We start from the raw sequence: 19905 nt of genomic DNA on the forward strand, positions 1-19905 counted from the left end.
GGGCACGCTACCTCCCTCAACTGTCTCTTTCTTAGAAAGACAAAAGGCCAGAGTTGAGAGTGGAGTTATGTGAGCTTAGAAACTGGATGCAAATGCTGTAAACTGGAAAGGCAGAGAGACCCAGGCCTGATTTCTGCTGAGAGAGAGCCACGTTTAATTTCTACCCACAGGCTGTGGCTATGGGAGAAGCAGGACTCTCTTGGGATGTTAATGCTATGAACCCCTCCATCATAGGCTCAGGTTGTATATTTGCGTAAATAAAGCATAAAGATGCCACTGTCTCTGCTGTTCCTCACTCCAAAAGGAAACACGAACTCTGAATAAGCATCTGGAACCCCTAGAATCTCACACCACTCACGAGATTGGAGTAATATGCAACAATACGTTCTCTGCAAACCCTCAGGCAGGCCTATAAGACATTCTAGTCACTTCTTTAAGTTCCCTGGGGACCAGAGACTTGTAATCCTGGCTATGGAGCATGCGGTGCTACAGAGATAATAACCAGTGCAAGGATTCTAGCTATGCACACACTCATTGTACTGCTATCAGCTGTTCTGTTTTTCACAAGGAAATGTTTTTTCAAATCTGAAATGGAGACTAGATTCTATCCTAGAACCGGGAGATGTAGGTTCAAATCCACACACTCCATCAAGCTTCACTGAGCGATCTTCAGCCAGTCACACTACATGCACCCCAGGCTCTCTCTCTCTGAGCCCAGCCAACCTTACAGGGTTGTTGTGGACAAAATGAGTGTGCTGTGTGGGGGTGGGAGAACCATATCTGCTGCCCTGAGCTCCTTTCAAGAACAGCAGAATAAAATACTGTATATATATTAACAGTCATTAACATAAAAGAGCAGGCCAAAGTGGGCCCATCCAGTCCAGCAGCTTGTTCTCACAGTTGCTAACTGGATGCCTCTTTTGGGAAACCCACAAGCAGGATTCAAGCAAAAGAGCAACTCTCCCTTCCTGTGGTTTCCAGCAATGGGTATTCAGAAGCACTGCTGCCTCCAACTGGGAGGCAGAGCATGGGCTGGTTAATAGCCATCTATTGCCATCTCCTCCCAGAAATTGTCCCACTCTTTTTAAGCCATTTAGGTTGGTGGCCCTCAGTGCCTCCTGCGGGAACGAGTTCCGTAGTGCCAACATTAGGCTTCGCTGGCTGTACATGAGCTCTCCGTGTTGAGAGAGGGGGGAAACTTCCCTCGGTCCGCTTTCTCCACGCCATGCGTGGCTTCATGAACTTGTCGCTTCTTTCCTTCTCCTTTCCGCCACAAAGCTAAAAAGACTCAAACGCTGCAACCTTTCTTGTGGGGGGGGGGGTCGCTCCACCCTCTTGATCATTTTGGGTGCCCTTTTCCATCCTTTCTCGAGTTGAGGCGAGCAGAAGTGTGCACCAGAGTCCAACTGCGTTCGCCCCATAAGATCCATCTAACAGTATTTGTGGTACTAGCGATTTTCAACACAGAAGCTCGCCCCGCTGCCTGAGAGGAGAAAAGGCCAAGGCCACCCCAAAAAAAATAATAATCCAGGAGGGGCGAATGCTTCCCCCTTCGCCTCCCCCCGCCCCGGTTTTTATGGGGAGCCGAAGGGTTTTATTCGCCCGCACAAAGGGAGAGAGAGAGGCAGCGGGGGAGGGGAAGGCGGGAGGGGGCGCAACGTGGCTCGACCCCTCCCCCTCACAATAGGCCTCCTCACAGCCTCCCTGCCTGCCCAACTCACAGCGTCTTGGGCATTTCGTCCTCCATGGCGGCGGCGGTTCCTCTCCCTCCTCAGCCCTCCAGCCAGGCCTGGTCACAGCCGCGCCCGGCTCGCCGCAGGCCAAATCCGCGCGGGGGTGCGGGGCGGGAGGCCTCCGGGGAGCCCCGACGACGGCGCGGCGGACAACAAATCCGCCGCTGGCCTCTCAAGATGGCGCTGGTGGGCAAAGAGAGGGCCCGGGCCGGCCGACGGAAAGGACCGTCGGCGCATGCGCCGCAAGAAGGCAACCGCGGCGCCGCCGACAAACGCGCACGCGCGGTGGCGCCTCTTCGCCGACCGCGGCCGCTCTCTCGCGCCCGACGTAATCCTCCGCCGGCCTCTTTGCAGCTTCTTCTCCTTTCTCTTGCTTACTCTCGCGAGATTTCTAAGCCAGTCCGTGCGTCTTAGGTGCGGTTTAAATCTTAGGAAAGCTTAACCCTCAGCCCCGCGCGCGCAAATCCGGCTTCACGTCTCCTGTACAAATAAAAAGAAATGCAACTCCGCCCGCCCCGCCAAACTAGTGGAATACTGAATAATAATATTGCTTTGATTAGTTGTGGTGGTGGTTTGTTTTTGTGTTTTTTTTTACACAAAATGCTTTTGCGCCGCCCGGGAATCGAACCCGGGTCGCAAGAATGGGAATCTTGCATGATACCACTACACCAGCGGCGCTGACGAGAAGAAGGGTGGGAAATAGATCTTAGGAAGCAAAACACTTAACAACAAATCACAGGTATGCAAAGGAACGGTGGAAAAAATGGCAATGGACACTCGCCGCCCTCTTGCCAAGACTAACCCTTCTGAGCCTGCGTTCATTGTACCTGGGAATAAACGCCGCTGAATTAAATGGGACTGACTTCAGAGCAGACATCTGCAATCCTACATTTGGAGTAAGATCCAGGGGGGGGTCTCGCCCCCCCCCAAATGAGGAAAACAGTGTTTATCTGGTTCTTTGATTATTTGCAAAATGCATACAGTACTTTTTATGCAAATCCAGTAGCATAAGCTCTCTGTGCAGCTTCCACTGACAATCAAAACAAAGGAATGCAAAGCAAGGTAAAAGACTATGAAATTAAGACCAGCATAAAATCCAATACTGTACACTTTTCAAAAACAGCATGAAACGAGCGCAGAAAATTAAACTAGTACAAGGAAACTCTGAGTAGCACCCAAAGGAAATAAATCTTAAAATTCTAAGAATACCCAGAATATTCTGAAATCACTAAGTTTTCCCCATTTATTTCAGTAGGTTTCATTAGTAGAACCTTCAACAGTTAACATTACTAATAGCCACTATGGTTCATCTTATTCAAACTTGTTTTCACTGAGTATGCAGAGTAGTTTAATATATTACAGCAATCTCCGTTGCAGGCACACACTAAATATTTTAAATTTTCAAAATGTGCCAAGGGCTGCAATCCTATGCAGAAGTGGGGTCTAGTGGGGCTGAAGAAGAATTGGTGATGTTGTTGTTGTTGTTGTTTAGTCGTTTAGTCGTGTCCGACTCTTCGTGACCCCCTGGACCAGAGAACGCCAGGCACCTCTGTCCTCCACTGCCTCCCGCAGTTTGGTCAAACTCATGCTGGTAACCTCAAAAACACTATCCAACCATCTCGTCCTCTGTCGCCCCCTTCTCCTTGTGCCCTCCATCTTTCCCAACATCAGGGTCTTCTCCAGGGAGTCTTCTCTTCTCATGAGGTGGCCAAAGTATTGGAGCCTCAGCTTCAGGATCTGTCCTTCCAGTGAGTACTCAGGGCTGATTTCCTTCAGAATGGAGAGGTTTGATCTTCTTGCAGTCCATGGGACTCTCAAGAGTCTCTTCCAGCACCATAATTCAAAAGCATCCATTCTTCGGCGATCAGCCTTCTTGATGGTCCAGCTCTCACTTCCATACATCACTACTGGGAAAACCATAGCTTTAACTATACGAACTTTTGTTGGCAAGGTGATGTCTCTACTTCTCAAGATGCTGTCTAGGCCTGTCATTGCCCTTCTCCCAAGAAGCAGGCGTCTTTTAATTTTGTGACTGCTGTCACCATCTGCAGTGATCATGGAGCCCAAGAAAGTAAAATCTCTCACTGCCTCCATTTCTTCCCCTTCTATTTGCCAGGAGGCGATGGGACCAGTGGCCATGATCTTCGTTTTTTTGATGTTGAGCTTCAGACCCTATTTTGCGCTCTCCTCTTTCACCCTCATTAAAAGGTTCTTTAATTCCTCCTCACTTTCTGCCATCAAGGTTGTGTCATCTGCATATCTGAGGTTGTTGATATTTCTTCCGGCAATCTTAATTCCGGCTAGGGATTCATCCAGCCCAGCCTTTCGCATGATGAATTCTGCATATAAGTTAAATAAGCAGGGAGACAAAATACAGCCTTGTTGTACTCCTTTTCCAATTTTGAACCAATCAGTTGTTCCATATCCAGTTCTAACTGTAGCTTCTTGTCCCACATAGAGATTTCTCAGGAGACAGATGAGGTGATCAGGCACTCCCATTTCTTTAAGAACTTGCCATAGTTTGCCGTGGTCGACACAGTCAAAGGCTTTTGCATAGTCACTGAAGCAGAAGTAGATGTCTTTCTGGAACTCTCTAGCTTTCTCCATAATCCAGCGCATGTTTGCAATTTGGTCTCTGGTTCCTCTGCCTCTTCTAAATCCAGCTTGCACTTCTGGGAGTTCTCGGTCCGCATACTGCTTGAGCCTTCCTTGCAGAATTTTAAGCATAACCTTGCTAGCGTGTGAAATGAGTGCAATTTTGCGTGAGTGAATGAGTGAATTGGTGATACCCAGCTTCAAATCTGCATTCAGCCATCAAGTTCACAGGGGAGACTTGGGGCTACTTGCTAAGTTTCAGTCTAGCCAGGCCTACCCTATAGGGTTGTTGTTCAACTGAGATGTCCCCAATATGTGTGTCCATTTCACCAAACCCAGGGGAGATAGTTGTGCAGTTCTGGTCCCCTCATCTGAAAAAGGAGATTGTCGAGCAAAGGAGATTGTTGAGCTTGTGCAGTTCTGGTCCCCTCATCTGAAAAAGGAGATTGCCGAGCTGGGACCTCATCTGAAAAAAGAGATTGTCGAGCTGTCGAGGGTTTGGAAAACGGCAACCAAATTGGCCAAAGGGATGAATCAGCTCACCTAGGAAGAAAGTCTGTTCCGCCCGGCTTTTGGTTTGGACTCGGTCTGACTCTTATGTTTCCCTCCCTTTATGGTCTTGATTTATCAGCTATTTTAAAATGAGGCTGCATTTTAAATTGCATTTTAACCTTGTATTTTAAATTGGTTTGGGTTTTTTCTCCCTCTCTTTCCCCCCCTTTCTCTCCCTTTTCCTCATGGGCATCCAATGAAGCTGAATGTTGAAAGGTTCGGGACACCTAAAAGAAAGTCCTTGAGCAGCACACAATTGATTATTATCATTATTACTGTGTTAATAAATAATAATAATAATAATAATAATAATAATAATAGTAATAATAATTAATACCCAGCCACTCTGGACGGCTTCCAACAGAACACTAAAATACAATAACCTATGAAACATTTAATATTATGACGATGATCTGGGGAACTCGCTTCTGCAGGAGGCAGCGCCAATGGCCACCAACTTGGCTCTGCTCTGCCTCCAGGGTCTGGATCCCAGGAAGGGAGATTCCAAAGAGTTGCTCTCGCGCTGGAATGCTGTTTGCGGGGTTTCCCTTGGGAACATCTGGCTGGGTCCCGATCCAGCATCCAGGCTCTCCTTATGGAGCCTCCGGGCCCAGAGGCAGTCTACCTAGACCCCTAGGTCCTCGCGGGTATTTGGCCAACTAAGAGAACAGGAGGCTGGAATATAGCGCCCACTGTGGCGCATCTAAGGGTGATGACTGAGCCAGCCGAGATGAAGCTCCTCGTCCAGAGGCAGTCTACCCGCAAAGAGCAGATGCTTGTGTTGTAAACAAAAATGCCCTTTTCCCTTATGGGGTATCCAAGAGCCCATATAGAGTCCTTACATTAGGTTCCCTATTGGTAGGAGAAAATAACAGAGGCCAACCAGAAAATATTGAGAAGCAAAGCAGCTAGTAAGCCTGATCTTTATTGATCTTTTGCAACAGGGTGCTCCCCTAACCACATGCAGGAGAGAGGAGGAACCCAGAACAATGACGCACAAGGCCTTATAAAGACATTTGAAATTGCCACCCTGTAGATCAAGACCACCCCCAGAAACATCATACCTACATCACAGAAAAGGCGGTCTAAAACATAAATTTGAATGTTGTTTCCTGTTTGCCATGTTATCTGATTGCCTTTCCTGGTTGTCTTTCCTGATAGTCTGTCACCCATTAAAATGCTGATTACTCAATTCCTGAGACAATGGGAAGGCTCCCCCCCTTGCAGGGAAAACATTTGGTCAGTTTGGGAATCAAAATGGTTCCAGGTCGGTCTTCCTGTGCTGATCTATGTACGTGCTTGGTTGGTACACTTATGAACATTACCATATATCTAAGCAGAGACATCACCTTGCCAACAAAGGTCCGTCTAGTTCAAGCTATGGTTTTCCCAGTAGTGATGTATGGAAGTGAGAGCTGGACCATCAAGAAGGCTGATCGCCGAAGAATTGATGCTTTTGAATTGTGGTGCTGGAGGAGACTCTTGAGAGTCCCATGGACTGCAAGAAGATCAAACCTGTGTCTTCCTGTGCTGATCTATGTACGTGCTAGGTTGGTACACTTATGAACATTACCATATATCTAAGCAGAGACATCACCTTGCCAACAAAGGTCCGTCTAGTTCAAGCTATGGTTTTCCCAGTAGTGATGTATGGAAGGGAGAGCTGGACCATCAAGAAGGCTGATCGCCGAAGAATTGATGCTTTTGAATTGTGGTGCTGCAGGAGACTCTTGAGAGTCCCATGGACTGCAAGAAGATCAAACCTGTGTCTTCCTGTGCTGATCTATGTACGTGCTTGGTTGGTACACTTATGAACATTACCATATATTTAAGACCTCAAAATTCCTATCACACCTGGCGGCAGGGAGCCACCCATTGCGGGCTTTCTTTCCGCGGGGTGGGTGAGAGACACGTGCCAAAAACGTGGGTCAGGAGGCTGTGATAGGAATTTTATGGTCTTAGATATATGGTAATGTTCATAACTGCACATACATAGATCAACACAGGAAGGCCAACCTGGAACCATTTTGATTCCTAAACTGACCAAATGTTTTCTCTGCAAGGTCAAACTGGAAAAGTCTCCCCATTGTCTCTTTCCTCACAAATCCTGTCTTAAGGACACATTTAAGATATGAATAAGGTGTGAGCCTGTGACCTGGCCCAGGAAATAAGTATTTTACCACTACAAAAGAATGGCCAGGCTCCCCAAGAAATCCAATCAAGTAACCTGCCAGACAGGAAATAAACAAAGGGACAGGAGAAAACAACATGCAAATGTTCTGTTTTAGAACGCCTTATCTGAGGGGTGGTCTTAGGTTACACCCCTTCTGTGATGAATGCATAATGTTTCTGGGGGTGGTCTGGATCTAGAGGATGGGAATTTCAAAAGTCTTTATAAGCCCTTGCACAGCATTTTTTGGGGGTCCTCTTCCTCTCCTGCGTGTGAGGGGAGTACCTTGTTGCAACAGATCAATAAAGATCAAGCTTACTAGCTGCTTTGCTTCTCAATATTCTCTGGTTGGCCTCTGTTATTTCCTCCTACCAATAGGGAACCTATGTAAGGACTCTATATGGGCTCTTGGATACCCCATAAGGGAAAAGGGCATATTTTTATTTACAACAAGGCTCCTCGCCGCCTCGCGTTGCAGGAGGAATCCTCCCCGCGCAGCAGCAGTCTATCCTTTTCGCGCCGCGCCGCCTCCCTCCAACGCGGCCTCCCGTTTCCTCCGCCGCCCAGAGGCCGCGGGGCGGGGCGCGGGCCCAGGAGAGTCCCTCCCCGCTTCCCTCCTTCCATCTTCGCCGAGCAGCCGCCGCCGCCGCCATGGCCGCCCGCTGCCTGCTCCGCGCCCTGCCCCTCCTGGCCGCCCTGTGGCAGGGAGTCGCGCGGGGGAACCAGGAGCTGCGCCCCCCGCCCGCCAGGATAGGTAGGGAGAGGCGGAGGGGGGCTGGGGCCGGAGGACAGAAAGGGGCGGGGGGGGCGAGGAAGGGGACCCTCTGCCGCCTCGTTACTTTTCGGCAAGGGGCTGAAGGGCAAAGACGCAAACACACACCTATTTCCAATTGCACCTACGCGCACACTCGTGCATTGATGCAAAGGTGCCTTGGAGCATGTGCAGAGCGCTCAGCTTCCCGAGTGCTACACGCATAGAGGGGAAAGGCGCTCTGCATCTTGCCTTTATGATCTGGATTGCAATAGCCTTTGTTTTTGAAGTTGGGGTTCTCCACACGGATTTTGACAAAGATGAGATATAACAGAGTCGTCCCTTCATTTCAAAGGGGGCTGCTCCCTGGCCACACATTCCTCCTTTGAGGTGGATCAGCTTTCAGGAACACCCAACTAAGTTTAGAGACTGAGTTTGAGATCCTGAGATGGATCTTGAAGAGAACTTCAGGTGGATGCAAATTCTCCGCCCTGTGCCCCATTGTGATAGGAAAAACTCTGTGGGGTGAATTTTCACATCCATACATCACTTCAGCATCTCATTAATGCAGACAAAATGCCACCTTTAAAATTCTAGTTTCCTTCCTAGAAGACCATGGCCAAAAGGGGAGGCCTTTTTACTGGGCCATGGCAACCAGCAGAAAATAGGGAAGTGGGTTTTTCTTGCCCCCCCCTTCTCCTGAGCCTGGCATCATGTGCTTGGGAGTTCACCCTTTGAGGAAACTCAATTCCCAATAACCGTGAGCTGCTACATGTGCTTGTGCAGACATGCATTTCACATGAAACTTCAGTTACGGTAGGTGTAAAGTTTGTATTGAAGCAAATAAGAAAATAATTGAAGCAAATAATGCTTTGCTACACAAAGTTCCGCCAGCCCTATTGGGACATGAGTTTCTGTGCACCATTGACTCATGGGCTTGTGAAAGATGTGCTGACCCTAGTTGGAAACCCACATGTGGCTTTTTGAAACAAGCTAGTCCAGTTTTTCCTTTAGAAAATGCTTACAGCAAACTGCTTACACCAGTTGGACAACTTATATGGGAGAAAGAACTGCATGTGCAAATAAAGGATTCTAAATGCTATGTATAATAATAATAATAATAATAATAATAATAATAATAATAATAATAATAATTTGTTATTTATACCCCGCCCATCTGGCTGGGTTTCTCCAGCTACTCTGGGCAACTGCCAACAAAATTTTAAAATGCAATAGTCCATCAAACATTAAAAGCTTCCCTAAACAGGGCTGTCTTTAGAGGTCTTCTAAAAGTCTGGTTTTTCGCTTTGACATCTGGTGTGCGGGTGCCACTACCGAGAAGGCCCACTGCCTGGTTCCCTGTAACTTGGCTTCTCGCAGTGAGGGAACCACCAGAAGGCCCTCAGTGCTGGACCTCAGTGTCCGGGGAGAACGATGGGGAAGTTTTTAAAGTTTAATGTTTTATCATGTTTTTAATATTCTGTTGGGAGCCGCCCAGAGTGACTGAGGAAACCCAGCCAGATGGGCAGGGTATAAATAATAAATTATTATTATTATTATTATTACTCTCAGGAACTCCCGGGACGTACCTTTATGGTAGATTGGTGATGCTCTTAAATGGCATGCAAGTTTTTCACAGTGATCGCACAGTGCCCTTGGCATTAAAATGCCAGTCTGCACCCCTCCCCCTGCTATTTAATCTAGATCTACTTTTTCCTTGAAATATCCAGTAAGTTTTTTAAACAAACAAACTGTTGTCAGAGATCTTTTAATCCGTTCCGGAGGTCCGTTTGTAAACCAAAACAGGTTGTAACCCAAGGAGCACTTTCGCCAATGGGGCCTTCAAAAAAAAATTGTTCGTAATCCCAAAAAAAATTGGGTTGTAATCCAAAAAAAGTTCGCAAACCGGGACACGCATGTCCAGGTTTGACGTATTTGTAATCCAAAATATATGCAAACCAGGCTGTTTGCAAACCAAGGTACCACTGTATTAAACCTCTGCCTGGACTTCCATTGCTCATTACAGTTTACAGTGGTACCTCGGGTTACATACGCTTCAGGTTACAGACTCCGCTAACCCAGAAATAGTACCTCGGGTTAAGAACTTTGCTTCAGGATGAGAACAGAAATCGTGCTCCAGCGGCGCGGCGGCAGCAGGAGGCCCCATTAGCTAAAGTGGTGCTTCAGGTTAAGAGCAGTTTCAGGTTAAGAACAGACCTCCGGAACGAATTAAGTACTTAACCCAAGGTACCACTGTATTTAAGTGGTTCAAAACTCTTTCAGGCCACTGTGCCCTTGCTTCCAAAAACACATCCCTTGGGCCTGATCCAGCAGGGTCTTCTGATGTTCGTATAGAATTACAGAATTGTAGAGGAGGAAGAGATCCCGAGGGTCATCTAGTCCAGCCCAGTGCAATGCAGGAATCTCGACTGAAGCATCCATGACAGATGGCCCTCCAACCTCTGCATAAAAAGCTCCCATGAAAGAGCGTCCACCACCTTCCGAGGGAATCTTATGCAGGTTACCTTATTCTGAGTTCTGTTGAAAGGAATTAAATACAGGAAAATTAACTTAATTCCAGGTGTGATTGGAGCTGGCGTCGGGGGCACATCTGCAGCCTATTTCCTGCGCCAGAAGTTTGGTAAAGACATCCAGATTGATATCTTTGAAAGAGGAGAAGTCGGAGGCCGTGCGGCTACTATCAATTTGGAAGGGAAATACTACGAAGCAGGAGGATCGGTCATCCACCCCCTTAACCTGCACATGAAACATTTTGTGAAAGAGCTAGGTATGGACACCTTGTTTTCCCTAGGAGCAGGTTTCATTCCTGCTCCTTTGTCCTTATGCCAGTGGAAACTGTTTTGGTTCCATTTCACGCCAATGCTTGCTACAGCACAGCCTTCTCTGCCCACCAGATGTGTTGGATTACAATTCCTATCCACACCAGCCGGTTATAGTCTAAAACATCTGGAGGGCCCAATGTCTGGGAAGGTTGCTATAATTAATTTGGAGGAAATGGGAGGGGCGTTTTCTTTCTGGGGGTGCTTGTGCAGGGCCGTCTTAAGCATATCTGGTGCCGTGGTGCAAAGGTCCCTCCTGCGCCCCTCCCTTCCCAGAGTTGACCTTTTTTTAGGGCTGGAGGAGGCGGGCAGCGGCTGGAGGGTGGCTTCTCTGGCGGCGAAGAGGCGGAGGCTGGATGCGGCGCCTCCTGGCTCAACTGGACGCTTTGTGCTGCGATGGCCACAGCAGGCAGCACACTGAGCGAACTGGCCTGCGCTGAGCAAGCGAGGGTGCATGCGCCGCTCCCGCCAAGCATTGGCTCTGTTTTTTCCCTTTTAGCCTTCTGGCGCCCCGCAGAATTTGGCGCCTGCAGGCTAAAAGGGAAAAAACCGAGCCGAGACTAGGCGGGAGCGACGCATGCGCCCTCGCTCACTCAGCGTGCTCATTTGGTGTTCCCCAGACTCTCGCCTAGCGCCATCCAGAACTTGGCGCTCTGGCGCCCTGCGCCACTAGCCTCAATGGGTAAGACGGGCCTGTGTTTGTGTGTGTGACAAGTCTGGGTATCGCTGCTTTACTTCCTCTCAGAATGTAAGCTGTAAGCCACAGTCACAAGAATAAGATGGGTACATCTCAGGTGTCAAAAGCCAAGGTAAAGAGGTGTGTCTTCCACACTTGCCAGAAGCTTCTCTCCACCACAGAAAAGGCCCTTTCCTGGACTGCATCCCCCTATGCCATTCTTAGCACCCAAGTGTGTCAGTAGAGAAGGAGACAGTCTTTCATGTACCTGGGGTTTTTTAGTGAGTAGTTTAGGGCTTTAAATACTCATGTGAGCACCTTGATTTAGGCTCGGAAATAAACCAACAACAAGTGCTGTTGTTTTAAAACACTGGTTTTATGAGATCTGAATCAGATCTACGTAAAGTGTGACAAGTTCCGCAATACAGTTGTACCTTAGATCCTGAATGCCTTGGTGCTTGGATGTTTTGGCTCCTGAGTGCCGCAAACCTGGAAGTGAGTGTTTCGGTTTGCAAACATTCTTTGGAAACCGAACGTCCAACGTAGCTTCCGCAGCTTCCAATTGGCTGCAGGAAGCTCCTGCAGCCAATCGGTAGCCGTGCTTTGGTTTATGAACGTTTTGGAAATCAAACAGACTTCTGGAACGGATTCCGTTTGACTTCCAAGGTACGACTGTAGTCACATGGCAGAAAGGAAATGAACATTCCCCACCCTCTCAAGATTTCTGAAAAAGACACAAGTGAACAGCAGACTTAGGTAAAGGGACCCCTGACCGTTAAGTCCAGTCGTGGCCGACTCTGGGGTTGCGGCGCTCATCTCGCTTTACTGGCCGAGGGAGCCGGCGTTTGTCCACAGACATCTTCCAGGTCATGTGGCCAGCATGATTAAGCCACTTCTGGCGAATCAGAGCAGTGCACGGAAACATCGTTTACCTTCCCGCTGGAGCGGTACCTATTTATCTACTTACACTTTAACCTGCTTTCAAACTGCTAGGTTGGCAGGAGCAGGGACCGAGCAACGGGAGCTCACCCCGTCGCGGGGATTTGAACCGTCGACCTTCTGATTGGCAAGTCCTAGGCTCTGTGGTTTAACCCACAGCGCCACCTGGGTCCCAGAACAGCAGACTTACTGGAGTTCAAATTTAAAAATACGGGTTCCCACCAAATCCTGTGTCTGATAGAGAGGCCTGTGTGCACCATCCATCACCCACCAAATCTCAAACGGATGCAGAGTTCTCACCCTGCTGCCCCAGTATCAACTCAGACTTTCTCCCAGTTCACAAGCTGTGCTTTCAAACCTGCAGGTCTTAACGTCCATCAAGGTCAAGGTGGCCTTTTGGGCATCTACAATGGAGATGAGTTTGTCTTTGAGGAGAGCAGCTGGTACATTTGGAATTTTCTCAAGCTCCTCTGGCATTACGGACTGAATCCTGTGCGGATGTACATGTGGGTAGAGGATGTGCTAGACAAATTTATGAGGTAAGTCTGCCTGTCTCAATGTAGGCCCCCTCCCCACCCACCTTGGCAAGGCACCTACAGCCACTGCACCTTTCCCTGAAACCTGTGGGGCTCCGGCCCTTGCCAGTACTTTTGAAACACCTGGAAGGCGCCAGACTGGCAAAGGCTGCCTTAACCCCAAACTGGAATGGTTTATTCCATGGGTAGGCAAACTAAGGCCCGGGGGCTGGATCTGGCCCAATCGCCTTCTAAATCCGGCCCGCGGTTGGTCCGGGAATCAGCATGTTTTTACATGAGGAGAATGTGTGCTTTTATTTAAAATGCGTCTCTGGGTTATTTGTGGGGCATAGGAATTTGTTCGCTTTTTTTCTTTCAAAATATAGTCCAGCCCCCCACAAGGTCTGAGGGACAATGGACCGGCCCCCTGCTGTAAAAGTTTGCTGACCCCTGGTTTATTCATTCTGGCTAGGAAGTTAGATGTTGCCCACCTTTTACTAAATAATAATAATAATTAAGAGTACCAATAGGGTAGGCAACCTAAGGCCCGGGGGCCGGATGCGGCCCAATCGCCTTCTAAATCCAGCCCGCGGATGGTCTGGGAATCAGCGTGTTTTTACATGAGTAGAATGTGTCCTTTTATTTAAAATGCATCTCTGGGTTATTTGTGAGGCATAGGAATTCGTTCATTTCCCCCCCAAAAATATAGTCCAGCGCCCCCCCCAAGGTCTGAGGGTTGGTGGACCGGCCCACAGCTGAAAAAGGTTGTTGACCTCTGCCATATTCTCAGCGACCCTGTTAGCTAGCCAAGCTAGGAATGTTGTCTCATAGGTTTATCCTGTGATCAAGAGGATTTATTGATTACACAAATGTAAAGGATACTGCCTGCCCTCTGCCCCCAATGCACTCTAGACTATGGACTTGTCAAGCTGGTTTCCCCAGCCACTCTCTGATACCTGTTTCTGCAAAAATGACTATAACCACCTGAGTATCCAGCAATAATAATAATAATAATAATAATAATAATAATAATAATAATAATAATTTATTTATTTATACCCCGCCCATCTGGCTGGGCCTCCCCAGCCACTCTGGGCGGCTTCCATAGAAACCAAAAATACAGTAAAATATCACACGTTAAAAACTTCCCTGAACAGGGCTGCCTTAAGATGTCTTCTGAATGTCAGGTAGTTGTTTATCGCTTTGACATCTGCTGGAAGGGCGTTCCACAGGGCGGGCGCCACTATCGAGAAGGCCCAAGGCAGTTAGATACATGATCAGATGCACAGTGAAGTCTGTTTTTACCTGGGGCCCCCAAATGGAAGATGCCTACAAAGAAGAAATTATATACTTAAGGAATCAATTGCTTTACTCCAGGCCTGTTAAAATATGCTCTCCCTTAAGCCTCGATTCACTGCCAGTATTTTCTGTCTCATTAAGCCAGTGTGCATCAGCATTCTGAGGACCCCTTTTTTATTTGCTATTTACAATCAGGTACAAGGTGGGAGAAAGAAAAAAACCTGTCCTATCAACACTGCACACAGATTCCTAAATAAATACCTGGAAGCACTAGCAAAGCAATCTGGGGTGCAGGCTTCTTAGCTATCAGTCCTGTGCATTGGAACAAGTTGCAATTAAATTAGGGTCAGTATTCTTACGTGGTTGTGCAAACTGGTGGCACTCAGCAAAGCAATACTGAACGTCAATTTGTTTTCTGTTTGAAAACAACACAAAGCTTCTGAAAGGGCACCACCCAATATAAGCAAAGTCTTATCAAAAACAATGCCAGTCACTAACTTTGTCTTCCTCCTGCACAGTCTTTGCTTTCGCATATTTTTATTATTTTTCCCCTTTTGCACAAAGGATCTATCGGTATCAGGTTTACGACTATGCCTTCAGTAGCAACGAGGGTTTACTTCATGCCCTCGGAGGGGCTGACTTCGTTCAGATGCTGAATGTTACCATTGATCAGGCCTTGCAGAAGAACAGCTTCTCTCAGAAGTTCATCAATGAGATGGTGACTCCAGTTATGAGAGTCAACTATGGCCAAGGTGCCAACATCAATAGCTTTGTGGGTAAGTGGCAGTGCTTGTTTGCAGATTTGTACCTTGCCATATCTTGAAGGTTCAAGGAATTGAAAATAAAACCTGCTGATTTTCATAATGCTGTTATACAAATCCATATGGTGTGTCTGCGTTTGCAATTCTGGTCACCTCACCCCAAAAAGTATGTTGTAGACTTGGAAGAGGTGTTGAGAAAAGGCCAACCAAAATGATCAAGGGGATGGAGTGACTCCCGGTTCCAGCGTTTGGGAATTTTTGGGTTACAAGATTATGTAGGGCACAGAGAAAGTGGATCAAGAAAAGTTTTTCTCCCTCTTCCTTCCGCAGGGCCTGTAAGACAGAACTATTCTGCCTGGCTTTCAATTTGAACTTAGCCTAATCTTTTATTCCCCTTCCTTCCCTTCCCCTCCCCTTTTTATGAAGATTACCCGCTCTGGGATCCCACAGCTAATTCTCCCCTGGTCTCCTCACTGGCCCAAGTGGGACTAATTTAGCCAGCTAGCCCTGGTGATCATCTGATGTTTATTGGATGGATTTTCCCCCTAAACTGATTTTTGATTTTATTGTTATTCACGTTTATACCGTATTTTATGCTGTTTTTTGTAGCATCAATTAAGTGTTTTAAATTTGTTGTTAGCCGCCCGGACCCCAGTTTTCTGAACTGGAAAGGGCAGAGTATAAATAAAAAATTATTATTATTATTATGCTAGAACTTGTGGATACTCAATGAAGCTCAATGTTCTTTCATCTGTCCTGAAAGGACTTCCTCATGCAGTGCATGGTTAAACTGTGGAACTCGTTCCCACAGGGATAGCCACTATCTTGTATGGCTTTAAAAAAGAATTAGACAAATTCCTGGAGGAGAATGGGACGCGGGTGGCGCTGTGGGTTAAACCACAGAGCCTAGGACTCGCCGATCAGAAGGTCGGCGGTTCAAATCCCTGCAACGGGGTGAGCTCCCGTTTCTCGGTCCCTGCTTCTGCCAACCTAGCAGTTCGAAAGCACGTCAACGTGCAAGTAGACAAATAGGTACCACTCCAGCGGGAAGGTAAACGGTGTTTCCGTGCGCTGCTGTGGTTCGCCAGAAGCTGTACGCCGGCTCCCTCGGCCAATAAAGCGAGATGAGCGCCGCAACCCCAGAATCGGCCACGACTGGACCTAATGGTCAGGGGTCCCTTTACCTTTACCTGGAGGAGAGGGCTACCAATGGCTCCTTGGCATGTTGGCTGTGCTCTGCTTCAACACTTGGAGGCAGCAATGCTTCTGAATGCCACCTGCTAGAGGCCATAGGAAGGGAGAGGGCTCTTGCACTCGGTCCTGCTTGTGGGTTTCTCACAGGCGTCTGGTTGGCCACTTTGAGAACAAGATACTGGACTAGATGGGCTACTGGCCTGATCCAGCAGGCTCTTCTTATATTCAGGGATAGATTACAATAACTCAATATGTCTGCAAAGCACAGCCTTTAGATATTTCACTGAAAGATGCTGGAGGGCCAAATTCTCACGGGGACGCTTCTGTAATTTTTAACAAAAAATACCCAAATTCCTCTTCCTGATGGCCACAACCAAATGAAAGGCATTTTGCTGCCTGGAATAATCTGCATGAAGGGGATGTTTGAATGATGATCTCACGGACAAAATTCACTTTCTAGTACCGTATTTTTCTGTGTATAAAACTATTATTTCCCCCCTATTTTTTCAAGTTTAAAATTGGGGGTCGTCTTATACACGGATAGTGCATATGGGGGATTTATTTATTTGGATTCCCCCAAAATAGGGGTCGTGTTCTACACAGGGGCGTGTTATACACAGAAAAATACAGCATCTGTCTGCCTCACTATCCGAGTCAAGAACAGACCCGCTGCAAACATGCCCAAAGTACATGAGGTGATTTGCATGGCAACAGGGAGCTATGTGAGCAGAGGTTTTGCTTGCCAGCCAGCCTGCCTGCTGTGGCGTCTTGGTGTCAAAAGCATGAATGACAGAGAATTCAGCAGGAGTCCTGTGAGTAGGAACAGAGGCCTGATAAGACACAAGGCCTTGTTAGTCATTCTAGTTTTAGTTAAATACACACAACTTTCTACAATCCTCTTCTGCTCTCCCATACATGGGATATGACTGACATTCTCTAAGCTGGCCTTCACGAGCCTTCCAGAAGTTGCTGGACTGCAACTCCCATCCACTCCAGACAGCATGGACCACGGTCAGGGATGATGGAGATTGTCATCCAGAGGGCATGAGACCCAGGAAGGCTGCTCTGTGAGTTACGCTCTCTGACTGGGCCTGCTACATTGTGTTTTCCCCAAGGACATCAATACAGGGCCTGTGTGCCCGTGAGGTGGGCTGAGGCAGCCGCCTTGGGTGGCAGAATCCCTTGGGCAGCAAAACCCCTGAAGGTATCCTGCCCGCCCCTGCCAGGGAAGCAAGGAGCAGCAGCAGCGGCTTTTGAAGACACTTCACTGGAAGCCCCTGTGCAACCTCAGCGAGCGAGGCTTTGGTGGTGGTGGCACCTTCCCATGTTGCCTCAGGCGGCAAAACAGGACGGGTTGCCCCTGCTCATTTCGTTTTTTGTCTGCCTTGAATTATGGCTTATTGTAGGTTACCTATTTTGTGTGTGTGTGTGTGTGTGTGTGGTGTACTATATACGTTGTGTAAAGTTTTAGTCACACTTTTGTATACACACACACACACACACACCGGAATCTTCTGGTGATAAAGAAATAATAAAAAGAAATACTCTAATATTAGATATACAATCTTCAAATGCTTTTTTCTTCACTGTTAGTTTTAGAGTTCTGCAGGTCTGTGTGAAATTTTATTATTGCCTCCCTGGTAGGTGCCGTATCTTTGGCAGGCGCCGATTCTGGACTTTGGTCAGTAGAAGGTGGCAACAAACTGGTATGCACTGGCCTTGTTTATGCTTCTAAAGCACAACTGATTTCTGGCACTGTTATTGCTCTGGAAGAGAAAACGCTGAAAAGGGGACGCTTAGGTGAGCTTGCTACAACATTCTTACACTTGGGATGCAGTAGAAAAAAATAATTGCATTAGAATCTGCTGGTTGAGATATATTGGTTTGGACAGGGGAAGTCAGCACTGGCTGGGTAGATGAAAGGAAGGGCATAGATGTAGATAATAGAAGCCAGAAAGACTACTTGTAGTTGAAACTACAACTTTTTTCCTCTTCAAAGCCACCTGAAATCTGCTGGAAAACTGTCCTAGTGCTACATCAGGCAGATTACTCTTGATTATGTTTTAAATAAATAAAGTGTTGCTTTTTAAAAAGTACTTTGTCTCCCAGGAGATACTGCGAAGCTGTATGAAGTCACCTACAATTCTACGTCAGGATTAATGTCAGAGCTGTATGACATCATTCTGATTGCCACCCCGTTGCAGCGTAAAATTGCCAACATAACTTTCCGCAACTTCAAGCCACCCATTCCCGAGTTCTCCCAGCCCTACCATCAGACTGTGGCAACGTTTGTCCATGGGCGCATTAACACTTCCTACTTTGGCTACCAGGATCCTTCAAAGTTCTCTTTAACTGCCATTTTCACAATGGAGCACCCAAAGTTGTTTATCAATTGTATTGGCATTGTCTCTCCAGTTGAAGATAAAACTAAGCCGCTTCTGAGCCCTGCAGTTTGGAAAGTGTTCTCACCCAAGCCTCTCACCAAGGAGCAACTGAATTTGCTTTTCTCGTCTTACGATTCTGTTGAAGCGAAGACGTGGCTTGCCTACCCACACTACAGCCCCCCAGAGAAATGCCCGCCTATCATTCTCCATGACAGAATGTACTACCTCAACAGCATCGAATGGGCTGCAAGTGCCATGGAAATGAGCGCGATCGCAGCCAAGAATGCTGCTCTTTTAGCCTACCATCGCTGGTATGATAAGGCAGACATGATTGATCAAGAAGATTTGCACGAGAGACTCAAAACAGAACTCTGAGGTAGAATACACACGGCTGGGGAGGAAATCTAGGTTGGTATACTGTATTTGGTGGGGTGGGGGAAGAGGAGAAGAGAGTGGATCTGAGGATATAGCAAACTGTATCGGACCACGTGGTGCATCACCTACTGAAAACTCTTTTACTATATTTACAGGAAAAGATAGCAACGAGGCACAGGGGAGTGAAAGAATAGCTGTCTTTGAGCCATGCAGCTTAATTCAGGATTTTACTTTGTTAGCAACATGCAAGAGCCATCAGGTGCTGGGCTGGATTAGCAACTGACAGCAAGTAGCTGAAAGAAAAGGAGGGGTGACATTAAATGAAATTGTTATCATTTTTCCCATCAGTATACTGATGCCCATGAATTGTGTATTGTCATACTGTCCAAATATGTATCTCCCTTTCAGAAGTCCCAATCTTATACACTGTGATAATGGGTAACTCAAGCCATATTATCGCTAGACAAAGTAAGATTTCTGATGTTTAGCTGTGTCCGATATAAAATACAAATGTAGCCCAAGAGAGGGGATTGTGTGTATTTAGTTGCTTACTAAGGGAGGCTACTTACAGTTGATCCAGTTGACAGCCTTTTGCCATGAGGCGCATGACTGCTTTAAGCACAATCTAAATCCACTAAAAGTACATAGTAGGAAATTGATTATCTTAAATGCACCTACGGCATAGATGCAGTTTATCTGATTCTATGCATTTCAGACTGCTTATGCTGTCCACTATTTGCACATCAGGCACAATAATGTCGCAACATGCCTGGTAAAAGAGCACAAAGCTAGCACTGAATACCATTCTATAAAATTATGTGCACTGACCTTTTGCTAGTATTCAGAAATTCTGAATGAAATCTGGCAATTTCTTTTAGTCTCTCAGCAAAAGGAAGTATGTAATGAGTTCATCTTCGTTATCCCAATGTGCTCTAGTACAGTCTCTTCAAAGGGGTAAGGTGCCTTAACTGATGAGCCTTACTGCCAAAAGTTTAGTTTACTGCTACATGCTAGAACAATTCATTCTGTTTATCAAATGAAAGAATTACACGGAGAAAACAGAAGAAGCCCTCAGTTTTATCCTGTTAATGCACTGAGAAGTCAACCATGTAGACTTCAAA

At 47.0% G+C, this 19905-nt stretch overlaps 3 protein-coding genes and 1 non-coding gene across 9 annotated transcripts in view; 2 read left to right on the top strand and 2 right to left on the bottom strand.

Moving 5' to 3' along the window:
- TIA1 (TIA1 cytotoxic granule associated RNA binding protein) overlaps positions 1–1966 on the bottom strand; it is a 34194-nt gene extending 32228 nt beyond the window's left edge. For 2 of the 6 annotated variants that reach the window (XM_053401431.1, XM_053401429.1), the window contains exon 1: positions 1722–1963. In XM_053401431.1, coding sequence (XP_053257406.1) covers positions 1722–1747 — 26 coding nt within the window. In that variant the 5' untranslated portion in view covers positions 1748–1963. Of the gene's footprint in view, positions 1–1721 lie in introns of all 6 variants that reach the window. The other 4 variants (XM_053401434.1, XM_053401433.1, XM_053401430.1 and 1 more) reach the window with 3 other exon arrangements.
- The window catches only part of LOC128420040 (low molecular weight neuronal intermediate filament-like), a 206169-nt gene that overhangs the window by 91774 nt on the left and 94490 nt on the right, over positions 1–19905 (top strand). The gene's annotated exons all lie outside the window — the stretch shown is intronic.
- TRNAG-CCC (transfer RNA glycine (anticodon CCC)) lies at positions 2341–2411 on the bottom strand. Its single transcript has one exon. It is a non-coding gene; the product is annotated as a tRNA-Gly (tRNA).
- PCYOX1 (prenylcysteine oxidase 1) lies at positions 7658–19305 on the top strand. The gene is made up of 6 exons (XM_053401424.1): positions 7658–7804; positions 10383–10589; positions 12621–12795; positions 14635–14846; positions 17670–17825; positions 18135–19305. Exons 1-6 carry the CDS (start codon positions 7702–7704, stop codon positions 18782–18784), a joined length of 1503 nt encoding a protein of 500 aa, XP_053257399.1. The 5' UTR covers positions 7658–7701; the 3' UTR covers positions 18785–19305.

The sequence above is a fragment of the Podarcis raffonei genome, chromosome 8 (genome assembly GCF_027172205.1).
Source record: "Podarcis raffonei isolate rPodRaf1 chromosome 8, rPodRaf1.pri, whole genome shotgun sequence".
Classification (NCBI taxonomy): domain Eukaryota; kingdom Metazoa; phylum Chordata; class Lepidosauria; order Squamata; family Lacertidae; genus Podarcis; species Podarcis raffonei.

What these genes read in the sequence shown, in the direction of transcription:
- PCYOX1 (XM_053401424.1), top strand. Translation starts at nt 7,702, where the DNA reads ATGGCCGCCCGCTGCCTGCTCCGCGCCCTGCCCCTCCTGGCCGCCCTG. An exon ending in CCCCCCGCCCGCCAGGATAG is followed by an intron (nt 7,805 to 10,382) that starts GTAGGGAGAGGC and finishes ACTTAATTCCAG; the next exon opens with GTGTGATTGGAGCTGGCGTC. An exon ending in ACATTTTGTGAAAGAGCTAG is followed by an intron (nt 10,590 to 12,620) that starts GTATGGACACCT and finishes TCAAACCTGCAG; the next exon opens with GTCTTAACGTCCATCAAGGT.